Source organism: Xenopus tropicalis, chromosome 4 (genome assembly GCF_000004195.4).
Source record: "Xenopus tropicalis strain Nigerian chromosome 4, UCB_Xtro_10.0, whole genome shotgun sequence".
NCBI lineage: Eukaryota > Metazoa > Chordata > Amphibia > Anura > Pipidae > Xenopus > Xenopus tropicalis.
The window spans coordinates 75,357,046-75,371,413 of NC_030680.2; the positions used below are offsets into that span (position 1 = coordinate 75,357,046).

Here is a 14,368-nt window from a genome sequence, read left to right on the forward strand (position 1 = left end):
TACTTCAAGCTGGGCTTTTTAGGTGTTTATAAGCGAGTAAACAGGCATGCCTCTCAAATCCTACTCTTAATGCGTAGTGGGACAGTGTGAGAATAACAGTTTTAGGACAATGTTATTTAGAAAATGACAGCAGAATCAATATTTAATATTTTCAAATATTTCCTAGCTACACATAATAAATCCACTGTTTTTATACCCAGTGAAGAAACTATAAGAGCCCTCAAGTGGACTGATGTGTATCTTGAAATAAAAAAGTAATTGGTTTAGGTAAAAAGCCCACTAAGTAGGAGTTTGCGTTAATAGTGACAAAGGGCACTAAGAACAAGACACAAAACCACTACATACAGTAACTGTATAATTCGTACCTGCCCAAGGTCAATTTCATTGGTTTCCTGAGAAGTCAGGGTGGTTACTGCACCTGTGCCGTCTTGACACTGAACACACACATCAGTGGTGTGTCCTTCTGCCTTTACATTCAGGCAAAGTGGTTCCGTTTTTGTACGAATGTCACAGATCAGGTTAAAGTTTAATTCTCCTACTTGGGTTGGCTTGATTAAAATACAGACGGGCAACCTAAAAATTACAGAAACAATGACACTAAAAACAATGAGGAACTCATTACTCCCCACACAAAAAACAAATTACGCATACATTTATCTGAGCTTACACAATTACCTCAAACTGGAATTTTATTCATCTGTGGATATTTATATTGTCCCTCTATGCTCATTTTACCTTTTCTAGGTTCAAGATCAAACCATTGTCTGCTGTTGTAACCCTTACATAATATCATTCTACAACAGGTTATAAAAATGTCACAGCTAAAAAAAGCAACAGCTTCTATTTATTAATGGAAACAAGATAATGGCACACAGTACAATTACGAGTCTTTTGCCATATAAGCATTTCACAGCTCAGTGGAAGGGGCACATAACACTTTGAAATATCTCCTGTTTACTCTAACTGAGAATCACCTACAGACCCACAATGTTGTCAGGTGCTTTCTGGTTGAAAATGCACAGAGGTACAAGTTGCCAGGTTGAAAAAATGCTCAAAATCTCTATAAGGATCCTTTACCAAGACAATGGCATATTTAGCATTTTAAACTGCAACACACCCTATAGGTGAATTGCAGCAGTCAAAATGCCCTTAACAAACTGCTTCCCAATGGTCAGCAGTCCTCACTTGTCACTGGCAGCATCTGCTATATGAAGGCATGCTGACCACTGCAGTTCTCCCTTAGAGAATCACGGTGGTCAAATAGGTCAAATTGGAAATTACTGGCTAAAACATGGTGGTGATTGTTTCTGGATGATATTCACATATGCTAGGGGACCCATGAATAGAAGTAATCTAACAAACAAAATTTCTATAACTCTTAATATTTTATTTGTTTGCATGTTCTGATTTAAATTTTCATATACTTTCAACCCTTCTAATTAGGATCTATGAGGGACAACCACTGAAAAAAGGGAGTATACAAAGAATTCTGATTGCTGCAGGTTCTCTGATAAGTGCATGTATATATTTTGTATTGTGACCATTTAAGTATCTTTTATGGCTTATTAGCCTTTAATACTAATATATGACCTGGACAATGGTGTGATGGTTCCTTCCATAGGTTTTACCAGCAAACTTTGGCTAAATCCCTCCGAAAATCTAGAGTTTTCTCGAAAAGCAAAGGAGAATGGCTTATTTTCATTGTTTATTAGGTATACTATCTCTTCAAGTTCATGACCTGTCAAAAAAAGCATAATCACTGGATGTAACATATATCACAATTTTTTTTAACTTTGTTAGATAAATGCTTAAGCAAGGTTACAAGCATAGTTATTAAAATAACATAAAGGAAATAAAAACCTTTAAAAAATAAAGTAAAGTTGCTCTTCTACGCACTTTTGCAATTTACAATGATTTTTTTTCGATTTACCTATTAAACTAACATTGTAATTACACTGGTTTTAAACTGCTAATATAATGCATTTTTTAATAGTAGCACCACCTGTTGGTCAGTTTTCCGACTGTACAATCAGAGAGAATATTTTCAAATGGAAAGCAGATAACTCTTCTAATGTTGTTCTGCTCAGCAAAAACATGAGAAAGGTCATCTGAGGTTAATCTTTTCCCTTCTAAACAAATTTCTGGACTGTACAGTTGGAAAACTGATCAGAAGATGGTGCTGTTGTTAAAAAAATGCATTATATTAGCAGTTTAAAAGAAGTTTAATATCTCTGAATCAAAAAATTATTGTAAATGGCAAAAGTGCATAGAAGTGCATATTTACAATATTTTTATTTATTTATTTATTTTGAATATAATTTACTATATAGCGGTTTAAAAACTGCTTAATAGCTTCTAGACTAAAAAACAAAATGATGTACATTTCAAAAGTTCTTAAAAGAGGTTTATATTTAATTTAAAACACATTTGCCTGGATCCAACCTAAAAAAACCCAGGTGAGTTATATTAACAAATCTATAAAATGGCATAAAATTTGGCAAGGTTGTGCAGCTACTAATAAAAACCATATAATTCACCACTCATTAAACAGAGATGCTTTGGATAAGGATATTTCCAGGATACATACCAACAAAAATGGAATGGAAGTTATGATGTGATCTATCCAAGGACACAGATGGTTCACTGGCCTTACCAACAAGCAAGAAAGGAACAGAGATGTTCTGTTCAGGAATGGTGAATGACCAGAAGGACTCAGTGATATCCAGTACTTGAGGGACAAATTCAAATGTAACCTAAAAATATTTCACACAAAATTGACAAGACAAGTTATTTGTGTTTCCTATAAATAATGTTAAGTCCAGAAAATTTTGTCTTTACATATACTAGTTCTAAATTCGATTCTATTTTACCTCCACTTTCTTTCCTGGCTGAATAATCCCATGTTCATTGAGGCAGTGAAAGGCAGGAGAGGTTTGAAAATCCTGAGGGTCCTCACAGTTCCACAGTATGGAGTATGCGCTACTGGTGGGGTTAAGTATGCTGAAGCTCCTACAGAAGGAAAAAGGTGGATATTCTAAATCCTTATGACTTTTTCAAGTTAAAAATGATGCTAAAGGTTTCTGATACTATTGGGAGATGAAAGAATGGTATACCCATTCTTGGTATACCCACCTGGCGGTTTTGGTTTTGATGCCTATAGAGGTAAATTCAATGACACGAGTTTTGGGATCTAGAGTGGTTCCAGAAGGGGCTCCACGGGGCCCTCGTAGTTCTGGGTTGCGTCTTCCTTTGCTGATATAGTCTGAGTCTTCTAGTTGGAAGTGACAAAATGGAAGGACACTGTGTCCTTTAACAATAAGAACAGGAGCTTGCTGATTCATTGCTAGGTTGGGAATGCTGCAGGCAAAAATGGAAAGTCGCTTGTCATTGTCCTTCAGCAACAAATAATCATTCTTCATAACAGTTGTATTGTTTATATATGTTTTATTTTTGAAAGGGAAATTCTTTTATCCAACACTGCACCCAGTAAATAAACAATTAGTCTGTTATTTAATGCAATGCCCCTTTCCTCTACACTGTATCTACCCACAACCATGCATTGATAACTTAAGCCTAAAACAGATTAATTTATTCCTTCTGGCAAACATAATACTGCTCATTAAAACCTCAGTAAAAGTATGCAATACTCAGGGTCAGACTTGGGTACCCGGCGCCCACCACTGCTCACTGCTCTCTGCTCTGCCCTCAGCCACCACTGCTCCTGCGCTCCTAATTAACTGTGAAAGATTAAGATTGTCTGGACACATGGCCATCTTTATTCTTTCACGGCACCCCAGACACAAATAAATATTTGGTAAGATACAAAAATATATGCCAAGTCAAGAACCTAACCTGCAAGTTAGACGTGCTTCAAACTCTCCAACCTCTAAAGGAGAAAACTTGATAAGAAACTCTTGACTTTCACCAGCTGGGATAGTGCCACTGCTGGGCTGGACTGAGAATGGTAGTGTCTCCGCACTCATGGTCATCATTGAAGACACACTCTCTAAAACACTGGCTGGCCTACTTTGGGCAGAGGAAGACCGTGCACTACTTAGAGGCTCTGTGGGTGGCAGAACACATTTGTTTACACATGAAACAATGGTAAAATCAATGCATATTTATATTTCTCATCATAGCCACAGTATAGATTGCAACTCAAACCTGTTAAAGGACACATTTTCATACCATTATAAATCCACCATTGCACTGAACAGAAACTGATAGAAAGTGTAAAAAAAAACCAAAGAAACGAAAAAAAAAAAAACTTGAAAATGAGGAGGATTTAGTGTATGACAATACTAATACTGGTAATTAATAACACCATTGTGAAATAAACAAAAAAATATGAAATAACATATACAATGGAAGTAAGACTGTTTCCTTACAATATATTCCATTCTGTGTGGATTTATTCTTCCACATAGATTTAACATTGTATCACAAATACATGTAAGTTGTTGTTACTGTTCAATGTAAGTGTTCACCATAAGTTCTGTCTCTTCCACATGTGTGTCCACCTTTCCTCTTTACCCCAACTGCTGCGTGACGCAACAGTGGGGGGGGGAGTAAAGAGGAAAGGTGATAATGCGATGTTACCGAAAGGCATAATACACGGGAGATGTGGAGAAGGTTATATGCCTGATATGCACTTTTAAAAACTTTTGTGAGTGTATTTTATAGTACAGGTATGGGACTTGTTTTCCAGAATGCTTGAGACCTGGAATTTTATTTGGACCCCCATACTTTAACCCTTCAAAAATAATACAAGGAGCTGCTTCATTAATACGGAGAAAAATTATTTGATTAAAATGGAGTCTATGGGAGATGGCCCTCCCATAATTCAGAGCTTTCTAGATAATGGGTTTCTGCATTACGTATCCGATACCTGTAATACATTTTTAGTGATATTTTTATAACCTGAACTATTTGCACTCGCCATCTCTTTTTAATTACTTAGTATCTGAGAGTTCTTATGCCTCAGAAGGACTAAGCTGCCCAACAATCTAACATTCTGCCAAACAATTTATACATGAAACAGCACTGGAAATAACACATATCACACAAATCCCCAAGGAACATACTTGTTCTGTTGACCCCTGGTGCTTACAAGATGTTTTTTGATCCCTCAATACAACCTGACTTAATCCACCACTCTCAAGTGGCACATAGCATCTGCCAGTGGGCAGAGTTTGGACTAAAAATGCACACTTGCTCCAAAGGCATGCATTGCATTGGCTTTAAAACAATGTCAGAGTGTTGCTAAATTAAAATTATTGTCATGAATATTTTCAGACATTTAAAAATAACCCTGTCTCAGAATTTACGCCTTACCGTCTATGCTAGGACGTCTAGGAGAGAAGCTGACAGATTTTTCCTGAATGTCCATTAGGATCTTCCAGGAAAACTGTAGCTGAACAGAACCAATATTCTTCATCTGGTACCTGCACAATATTTAAAAAGTTAGCTTTCAAACAAACAAAATCGATACAGCTCATTTTTTTAAATGCTTTTTCTTACTTGTAAACCCGAGTTTGATAGAGAAGAGTGTCTTTGAACACCACTTGGTCACAGTCAGTCATAAACTGCGCATGATCCACTTTGGCAGTAACTAAGAGTTCAAGCTCACGGGATCCATCATCCAGCACAACATGAGCTGGCTCTGGGTCTGTCTCGATTACCTGCAGACAGAAGAACGTTATTTCTAATATGTAAAACAACACAGTGCGGGTGTTGAGTATACTCGGCTCTCCACCAAAAGCCTACTTATCTAATTAAGTTTGAGAAACTTTAAATCTTTTTTGGCATTCAGTGCAGGAGATCAAAGAGAAATGAGGGACTCTTCAGTAAGAATCCAGGACTGCAGGCTGAACTGTTAAAATCAGGACTGTCCCGCGAAAATCGTGACAGTTGGAAGGTATGCATATGTCATATACACTCATAACAAATATCAAATGAAATTTGTGCACAAAAGGATATTACTAAATTCTGTAATTGTAAACAACATGTTTTCTGTGTGTATATATATATATATATATATATAATCTGGTAAATGCCTAGTGTATGACAAGCTCCACATTTAAGCTCCACAACTATAATTTTCTAGGTTAAAATGACAAAAAACAATTGGTGACAGAAAAGAAGACTACACATCAATACCTTTAATAACCAAGGTATAGACCAAGGTATTACATTGTACTACATAGACTTTGTTTGCACATAATCTGTCCTATGTGCATGACTGAATTACACTGTTATGTTGTACATCTATTATGTAGTAGATGAACTACAGCTGACTATATGAAGCTGCTCATAAGGCCTGAAAAGTGTATTATACAGACTTTAGTGGGCGCTCACTTACCTTGATGAAAAGTGCAAAGGTTAATTTCAAGCACAAAAGTCATGGTTTCTTCCCCACAGTGCAGCTTTTTTTCTAAGAATTTCGGCATTACTAGGGATGCTAATGGACAATTCTCTTGAAGCAATTGGGCTGTGCCTACCACAGTCGTACCAAAAATGGATGCAACTGACAATGCACTTCATCGCAAATCGGTACATTGCACAGAATATTTCTGCACTTCTTGTGTTTGTTATGCGGGTGATGTGTTCACCCTATTCGGGGTAAGTGTACTGTACCTACTGATGCAGTGTGCAGTGGGGACTCTGGACCTACCACCTGGTTAGAAGCTTTTATTTACATTTTTTAAATTAGCCAAGTTTTTAGACAATATGGCAAAAGCACATTTGCTATCTTATCAAAAATCAATTTTAGTGCTGTATGTTGTTAAGGTTTGGTTTAGCATTACCTTTTTTTTGGTAGACTGTTGCCCAACAGGACTTTTGCCCGAATCCACCCATTTTATCGTTCTCATTCGATCATCCCAGTCTGCCACTTGGTCAAAGGGAAGTGGGAATGAAATGCGTGACACTTTGCATTTTATTGGAGTCTTGCTAAGGGTCAGAACAACATCTGATTTCAAGGTCAATGTAACGTCCTTGGAACAACCGGTGTGGATGTGTCCAACCTTTACACAATATAAAAAGAGTTTATGTAGGTCCATAAAACAATATATCTCAGGTAAAGTTGTTTAAGGAGAACTATCATTAATGGGAATCTTCTTAACTTGGCTCAGTACTGACAGGCAGCTTGTGTTCTGAGCAGAGAGAAGTGGGAGTGGTCCAACCATTCTTGACTGACATCTAAAGTTCAACCCCTATTGCCCATCTTTCCTATCTGATGTAAAACCTGGAAAAGACTTTGAAGGAGGTCTAAAAATCACCCTTACATTGCCTGACACTGTCCTTCTCACTCACCTGAGTCACTAACAAACACATAGAACTGAATTTCTTGGTTATTTATGAGAAAAATATGAAAGAACTTGCTTTTTCTTGCTGAGCAGCTGCAATCGAGTTATTTCACAGAAAGGCTCAACAATTTGAAACATACATGCCAATTGAACTGAAAGGTTATGCTGGAGTTGCAGTTAAACAAGTTAAGGGCATCCACTTGCACATTCCCATAAAAATAAAATGTACCTTTTGTATAACTTATAAATAAATGTTGTAGGAACAATAACTTTCATTACTGTTTGTGCAATAATATTGAAATTTATTCTTTATATGTATGCAAGCTAATCAATAACAGAATATATCATCATTTATTAAGAATACATGGACTGGCTTTAGGCAGGGTAATAGCATCTGCTATGTTGCCATAGTTGCAACTTGTATAATTTTAGATGAGAATAATAAGAGCAATGAAAAATCTTTAGGAAAATTTCTCTATAAGAATGAATAGGGAGTTCTTTTATACATCGGTGCAGTGCTTCCTTGATATCCTCCGTATTTTTATCTGGTAACCATTGTGTCCATTTTCCTGCACCTCTCTTTTCCTTTGTGTAGTCATATGGTTTAAAGATTAATCTATAGTATTGGGATATTGCTTTGTTGTTTAAGCTTCCCCTTTCCAAGAGTCTGTCTAATGGATTATCCCAGTCTGCATCAGATAAATAAGTGCTTATTCTTTTTGTATAATTCTGTAGTTACATGAATGCTAAGTTATGTAAGTGTACTATTGGATATTTTTCCTGAAGCTCTTGGAAGGTTAAGGGTCTCTTTAATTGTTTGTTTACTGTATGTTTTATGGCCAAGAGTCCCTCTGCTTTCCATCTTGTGAAAGGATATGATGTCTGACCATGTTGAAACTCCTCATTATGTAAGAAGGTATTGTGTAGAGAATAATGTGCGTTTAGGTTGCATTTGTTTCATAAAATATGCCATGTCTGCCATGTTGCTATTATCAATGGGTTGTCTAATAAGTCCTGTGAAAAATATTGTTTGTGCATGTGAAGTGTATTTACCAAGTTTCTGGGACTGACAAAGCATGCGTCAATATCTATTGTTGTGTAGTTTGATGTACAATTCAACCAGTCCACTAAGATTCTCATTATTGCTGCTATGTTATACTGCTTTATATTAGGGATATTTAGGCCTCCTAAAGTAGTTTTCTTTGATGATACTTAAACTAATACCTGGTCCGTTAAGTCCTTCCTTTCAAAAACTCTGAAAGCAGGCTCAACATGTAAATTAAACAACAGCATTTTCTGATACTATAGACATTATGTTAAAGCAATTCAGTAAGTTTCAGCAGTTTACTTGTCAAACTGGTTTAACTTCTAAATTTTGAATTTAACTTGGTTTCAATATCAAATTTGAACTATTAAACATTGAAGCAAATAGTTTATATTACACCAAATATATCATACCCGAGGTGAGAATTGCAGAGGTTCGTCTGAGGGCCACTGAAACCTCAATGCATCCATTTTACTGCGATTGGTCATGGTGAAGGTCACTTGATAAGGCTGAGCAATATGACAATCTCCAAATATGATGTGATCAGTACGAGTAGCTGAAAGGTAACACCCAGACACAAAGATAAAACATATTGCATCAATGTAAAATGTAGCATGATTTACTTGTCACAGTTATACAGTTACTTAAGAAATTTTCACACAAAAAGGCATTAGCAAAGGTTGCTGGTGGTGCCTAGTATGCAGATGTGTCAAAATACTTTGCTATTTACTCTTTTGAAGTATACTTTAGTTAGCGCTCTTTGTAGCATACATTAACATTGCAGGTGTGGGAGTGGGAGCAGAAAGAGAGGAACAAAAAAACAGAAGAAAGGAAGGGAAGAAAACAATGTAGGAATTGTGAGATGGAAGAGATGGAAGAAGCATAGGATGCATTGGACAAAACACGTTGCAGTGGAATTCCTAAAATCAAAAGAAGGTATTCTATCATAACAGAACTTTTAGAAGCAAAATTGTGTTTCCTTACCAAAATCATTTTGCTTTGCATGCAAATCAGGAGAGGTTCTTATTACTTAAATTGCTATCTGTGTGGATCCACTTTCCTGACTTTACATATGCTAATCAGAAATTTCTGTATGGATAATCCCAATTAAAGCTAATGTCACACTAAGCGTATGGCGCATACTTTCAGCAAGCTGAAAAACGGTTGCCCAGAATAAGCTCTATATGCTTAGAACTCCCCCTACCTGTGCCTGCACCCGACTGAATTGAATATGCTCGGTGCAGGCACATGTAGCCAATATCCGCATAAAAACGTGAGGCTTTCCATTTTCTCACATTTTTATGCAGATAACGGCTACATGTGTCTGCACCTGAGCATATTCAATTCATTCTGGTGCAGGCACAGGTAGGGGGAGTTTTAAGCGTATGGAGTGTATTTTCGGCAAGCATTTGTCGGCTTGAAAATATACGTCATATGCATAGTGTGGCAATAGCCGAAAGGCAAAATCAGTTTGTAGTTGGGATCCGATCAGCAACTGCCCTGACTGTAGGTAAGCTTTAGTCTCTATAGTAAGTTCCATGAAAATGGAATTTGTAGAAAAAAACTCTGTTTACTTTCCAGGTTCTTTCTGGTTTGCATACAGATGAGAAGAGGGTCTCCTTACTCGAAATGCTCAAATATCTTGATTACAGAGAAAATGTATTTAATGAAAGTGAATGAGAGTGACATCTTTTCTGGATATTAGCATTATTTTCACAAAAATAAGGTATTTTCTGTCGGCCAAATTAATCAGCTGTGCCAATGTTAACAATTTTAGGGCTTTAAAGCAGATAACAGATCAGTATTACCTTCTACAACATCATTTTCAAGTGGTTCCTCTGGGGCTATAACTTCTCCAAGATTATGAATATTATCAAGTGTCAAATCATCCTGATAACCCTCTCCAACCAACTGTACATAGCTTTGCTCATACTGATTGTCGACCACAGAAATGGGTAAAATGGCTTCATAACGTTGAGGACTAACAGGACTGAAGGTTACAACAAACTCTGCTACATCACCAGGATGCAGGATGAGGGAAGCTGCATGAGGTCTTCGCCCTTAATAAAAAAGGTAGAATTAATGGCAGATAAAAGACACTTATGAATAGTCTTGTTCTAAAAGTTAAAAAAGAAAAATGATGGCTAATTAAAAGCACTGAGTAAAGTCTATATAATAATGGACAAGCTACAGCCAGAAAGCACAGACATAAACTCAAGTTTATCTCTGTAAACAAAGTTTATGTCTTTAAATATTATATGTGCACAAATGAAAATTAAAAATAAACCATCAAAACAATAAAACTACAGGTAAACTTTATCTCTGGGACCTAGTGGCAGTCAAGTAATCTGCATGTAGCAGAAATCTGGGAAGATATAGTGAATGTAGGTTAAATAAGAACTCACAATAATATACAGGCAAAAGAAAAGCTTTTGTAGAATCAATTATATGGCTAATATTACTCAAGGCTTTTTGACGGCAGTCCTACTTTTCATATGTACAAATCATTGAATAAAGACAAAAAGGTGGTATTGCTGATAGTACCTGGGCAGAGTGATTCCAGCTCCCCATCTGAACCCCAAGCTGGGTAGATACAGCGAGTATTGGGTTTTGGCTTTAAACTAAAGACATCTGATTCACCAGGTACATCAATGTTTATCTAAGATAAGAATAAGAAAATAAAGGTTTGTGTAATACTATACCCTTTGAGTAATAAAACTTTTATATAAAATGCAAAAAAAGGTTCAGTTGTCTCACCCGTGTGGGGACAGACCCTTCATTCTTAAGAATGAGAGGAAGTTGCTGGAACTGGCCCAATAGCAGCCTTTGGAAGAGTAGGAGTGGGTTTCCATGTTTGTTGCGAAACACAGGCCGTGAAATAGAGACATGTGGAAGGTTCCCTTCTCCACTAATATCAAAGGACAAACTCCTGTTCTTAGAGAGAGCACTAAAGAAATAAAATGAGAGTATCAGCACACATGCCTGTAAAACAAGAACATTCAATCAATATTTCATGACTTATTTCATGACTTATTTTCAAGAATGCAGCTTGTAGCACCACAGGGTATGGAAAACCAGGACTTACTGCAAAGATAAAACATAGTTGGGCAGTCTCAAAAAGCTGCTCATGGTAACTTCAAGACCAAATTTCTAAATTGGAATGTGCACTAGCAAAGCGGCACGGGGGCTAGGGGGACAGCATCGACTCAACCACCTCAGGGCAGCAAGGAGCCCTGAGGTGTCATGTTTAGCACGTGAGACCAATTTCACTGTTGCATATTTCAGAAGAAATTGTGCCCTCCATTTTCCTGATGGAGCTTCCTGAAAGGATCTAATGCTTTGTTGTCAGAATAGAACATGACAAAATTGGAAAACTGGGCAGCAAACTGGAAAATGAGGTTCAATGCTGATAAGTGCAAAGTTATGCATTTTGGTAGAAATAATATAAACGCAAACTATCTACTGAATGGTAGTGTGTTGGGGGGTATCCTTAATGGAGAAGGATCTAGGGGTTTTTGTAGATAGCAAGTAATTCAAGGCAGTGTCATTCTGTGGCTACTTGTCTTGTATAAAAAAGGGCATTGACTCAAGGGATGAGAACATAATTTTGCCCCTTTATAGGTCCCTGGTAAGGCCTCACCTTGAGTATGCAGTGCAGTTTTGGGCTCCAGTCCTTAAGAAGGATATTAATGAGCTGGAGAGAGTGCAGAGACGTGCAACTAAACTGGTAAAGGGGATGGAAGATTTAAAGTATGAGGTTAGACTGTCCAGGTTGGGATTGTTTTCTCTGGAAAAGAGGCGCTTGTGAGGGGACATGATTACTCTCTACAAGTACATTAGAGGGGATTATAGGCAGATAGGGGATGTTCTTTTTTCCCATAAAAACAATCAGCGCACCAGAGGCCACCCCTTTAGATTAGAGGAACGGAGCTTCCATTTGAAGCAGCGTAGGTGGTTTTTCACGGTGAGGGCAGTGAGGTTGTGTAATGCCCTTCCTAGTGATGTGGTAATGGCAGATTCTGTTAATCCCTTCAAGAGGGGCCTGGATGAGTTCTTGAACAAGCATAATATCCAAGGCTATTGTGATACTAATATCTACAGTTAGTATTAGAGGTTGTATATATAGTTTATATATGTGAGTGTATAGATTGGTAGGTGTGGGTTGTGTGTGCTGGGTTTACTTGGATGGGTTGAACTTGATGGATGGATGGTCTTTTTTCAACCCTATGTAACTATGTAACATGTAAGCACACAACTACGAATTTTACATCTTAAGACTGCAGTATGTTTAATTGTGGCCCTTTCTTCATTACATATCTAAAAACCTTCAGACCCGCATGAAAATCAGTAATCTGTGCCTTAAAGGAAATGTTTACTTACCTCTTTGGTAGAACTTTGCAAGTAAGCACTTTTCGGAATACATTTACAGAGTAGGAATTAACTTTAAGTATGATGCAGAGAATAATATTCAGAGATAATTGGTAATTGGTTTGAATTTTTATAGTTTCTGAGTCATTTGCAAAGTTTCCATAACAATAATACTGAACCCTTACAGAGCAATAGGTTTTTGGCTCAAGGGGTCAGTGACCCCTATCTGAAAACAGCAAATAATTCAATAAAAGATAAAATGGACACCAATGGAAACGTTTCTAAGAATGGGGCACTCTTAAACATACTAAAAGTTAACTTAAAGTTGAAAAACCCATTTAATGTTTTTCATTTTAATATATTTTTGGGTAAAGTGCAGATGCAGAGGTCAGCAGCAGCTATGAATCTTCAGTAATAACAATACAGTCCCACTACATATGACAAGCCTGCCTGCCTTCATTATCTTGAACAGCAAGGATCTTACTGGCCCCTTAGAGTGATGAAGGGACTGGGAGCACACAGTAGTGCTCAAATCCACCCTGTCCTTCCAGAAGAATCTCACCTGATTACAATCTCTGCTGTTACATGGTGTAGTAGGGGGTTGGCAAGGATGGATGATTATTATTAAAATTATTGATTTTTGTAACATATTTGCTACAAGTGCTATACTGTCTTCATTTTACCTTCCAGTGCCTTCCAAAGAAGCCTCAAAGATACACTGATATGTCTGCATGCTTTGCGGTGTAAATGTCACGCTGGCATAGCAGTGGCTATGGCTTGGGATGTTCATGCGTGGTGGGTTCACTTCAAAGATATCACTGATCCGAGCTGCTGTCTGGGGAAGAGGGAATAAGCCAGTTCATGTACTTAATATTGTTTGCATGAGGTTTATTCATATAGTTTAGAAGAAAAAAACACATATATTTTGTCTTCATATAGATAATTACTGTAAATGTATATTTAAGGAAACAAACAGAAAACAAAGCAAAGCACAAAGGTGGATTTCACCGAAAAAAACACCAAGATTGGGTTCTCTGATAATAAATTGTCTCAAATTAGGGTTAACTATACCTTTAAAGCAATGTGCACACATACACACAAGTTTCGAGACCAGCGCACACAAGGAATTTTGCTTTAAAACATAATTGTATACTGTGCACACCAGTTTTTAAAAAATGGTTATAAAAAGTCCACATTCAAGAAATTTTTGATGCACACAGCCAAGAAGAAATTAGAGGGAACATTGCTTTAAAGAGACAGTATGTACCCTTTTTTCAACATGAGTTAACTAATTAGGGCTCGTGCTGACATACTTTTGACTATGATTCAATCTAAAAATAGCTATTTTTTATTTCTTGTACTAAACAAGAAATTGAAACCAATTTCACTTTATAACTTTCTTTTACAAAATACACCACTTCCTGGTAATTCGTAACAAAGAGTAAACTGATGAAACAAATTACCAGTTGACAGATAAGCCTTCTTTATGATGAAATGGTCCTCATCTCAAAGTCTAACAAAGGCTGCAGCTAAGGGATTGTTTATAAAGGGATTGTTTTCTAACTTTAAAATTACTATGATTGTAGGGGGAGCTCAGAGAAAAAATAAACCAAGTTGGATGGATTTTATTATATTAAAATAATAGGCA

General features: G+C 36.9%; 1 protein-coding gene across 3 annotated transcripts in view; it reads right to left on the reverse strand.

Moving 5' to 3' along the window:
• The window catches only part of hydin (HYDIN, axonemal central pair apparatus protein), a 137,936-nt gene that overhangs the window by 16,074 nt on the left and 107,494 nt on the right, over positions 1-14,368 (reverse strand). For all 3 annotated transcript variants that reach the window (XM_002931686.5, XM_012961640.3, XM_031900834.1), the window contains exons 60-73: positions 13,404-13,555; positions 11,110-11,299; positions 10,897-11,011; positions 10,161-10,412; positions 8,766-8,908; positions 6,807-7,025; positions 5,521-5,681; positions 5,335-5,444; positions 3,853-4,063; positions 3,133-3,357; positions 2,871-3,009; positions 2,588-2,753; positions 1,591-1,738; positions 366-573 (exon numbers count right to left, since the gene is read on the reverse strand). In XM_002931686.5, coding sequence (XP_002931732.3) covers positions 366-573; positions 1,591-1,738; positions 2,588-2,753; positions 2,871-3,009; positions 3,133-3,357; positions 3,853-4,063; positions 5,335-5,444; positions 5,521-5,681; positions 6,807-7,025; positions 8,766-8,908; positions 10,161-10,412; positions 10,897-11,011; positions 11,110-11,299; positions 13,404-13,555 — 2,439 coding nt within the window. The remainder of the gene's footprint in view (positions 1-365; positions 574-1,590; positions 1,739-2,587; positions 2,754-2,870; positions 3,010-3,132; positions 3,358-3,852; positions 4,064-5,334; positions 5,445-5,520; positions 5,682-6,806; positions 7,026-8,765; positions 8,909-10,160; positions 10,413-10,896; positions 11,012-11,109; positions 11,300-13,403; positions 13,556-14,368) is intronic.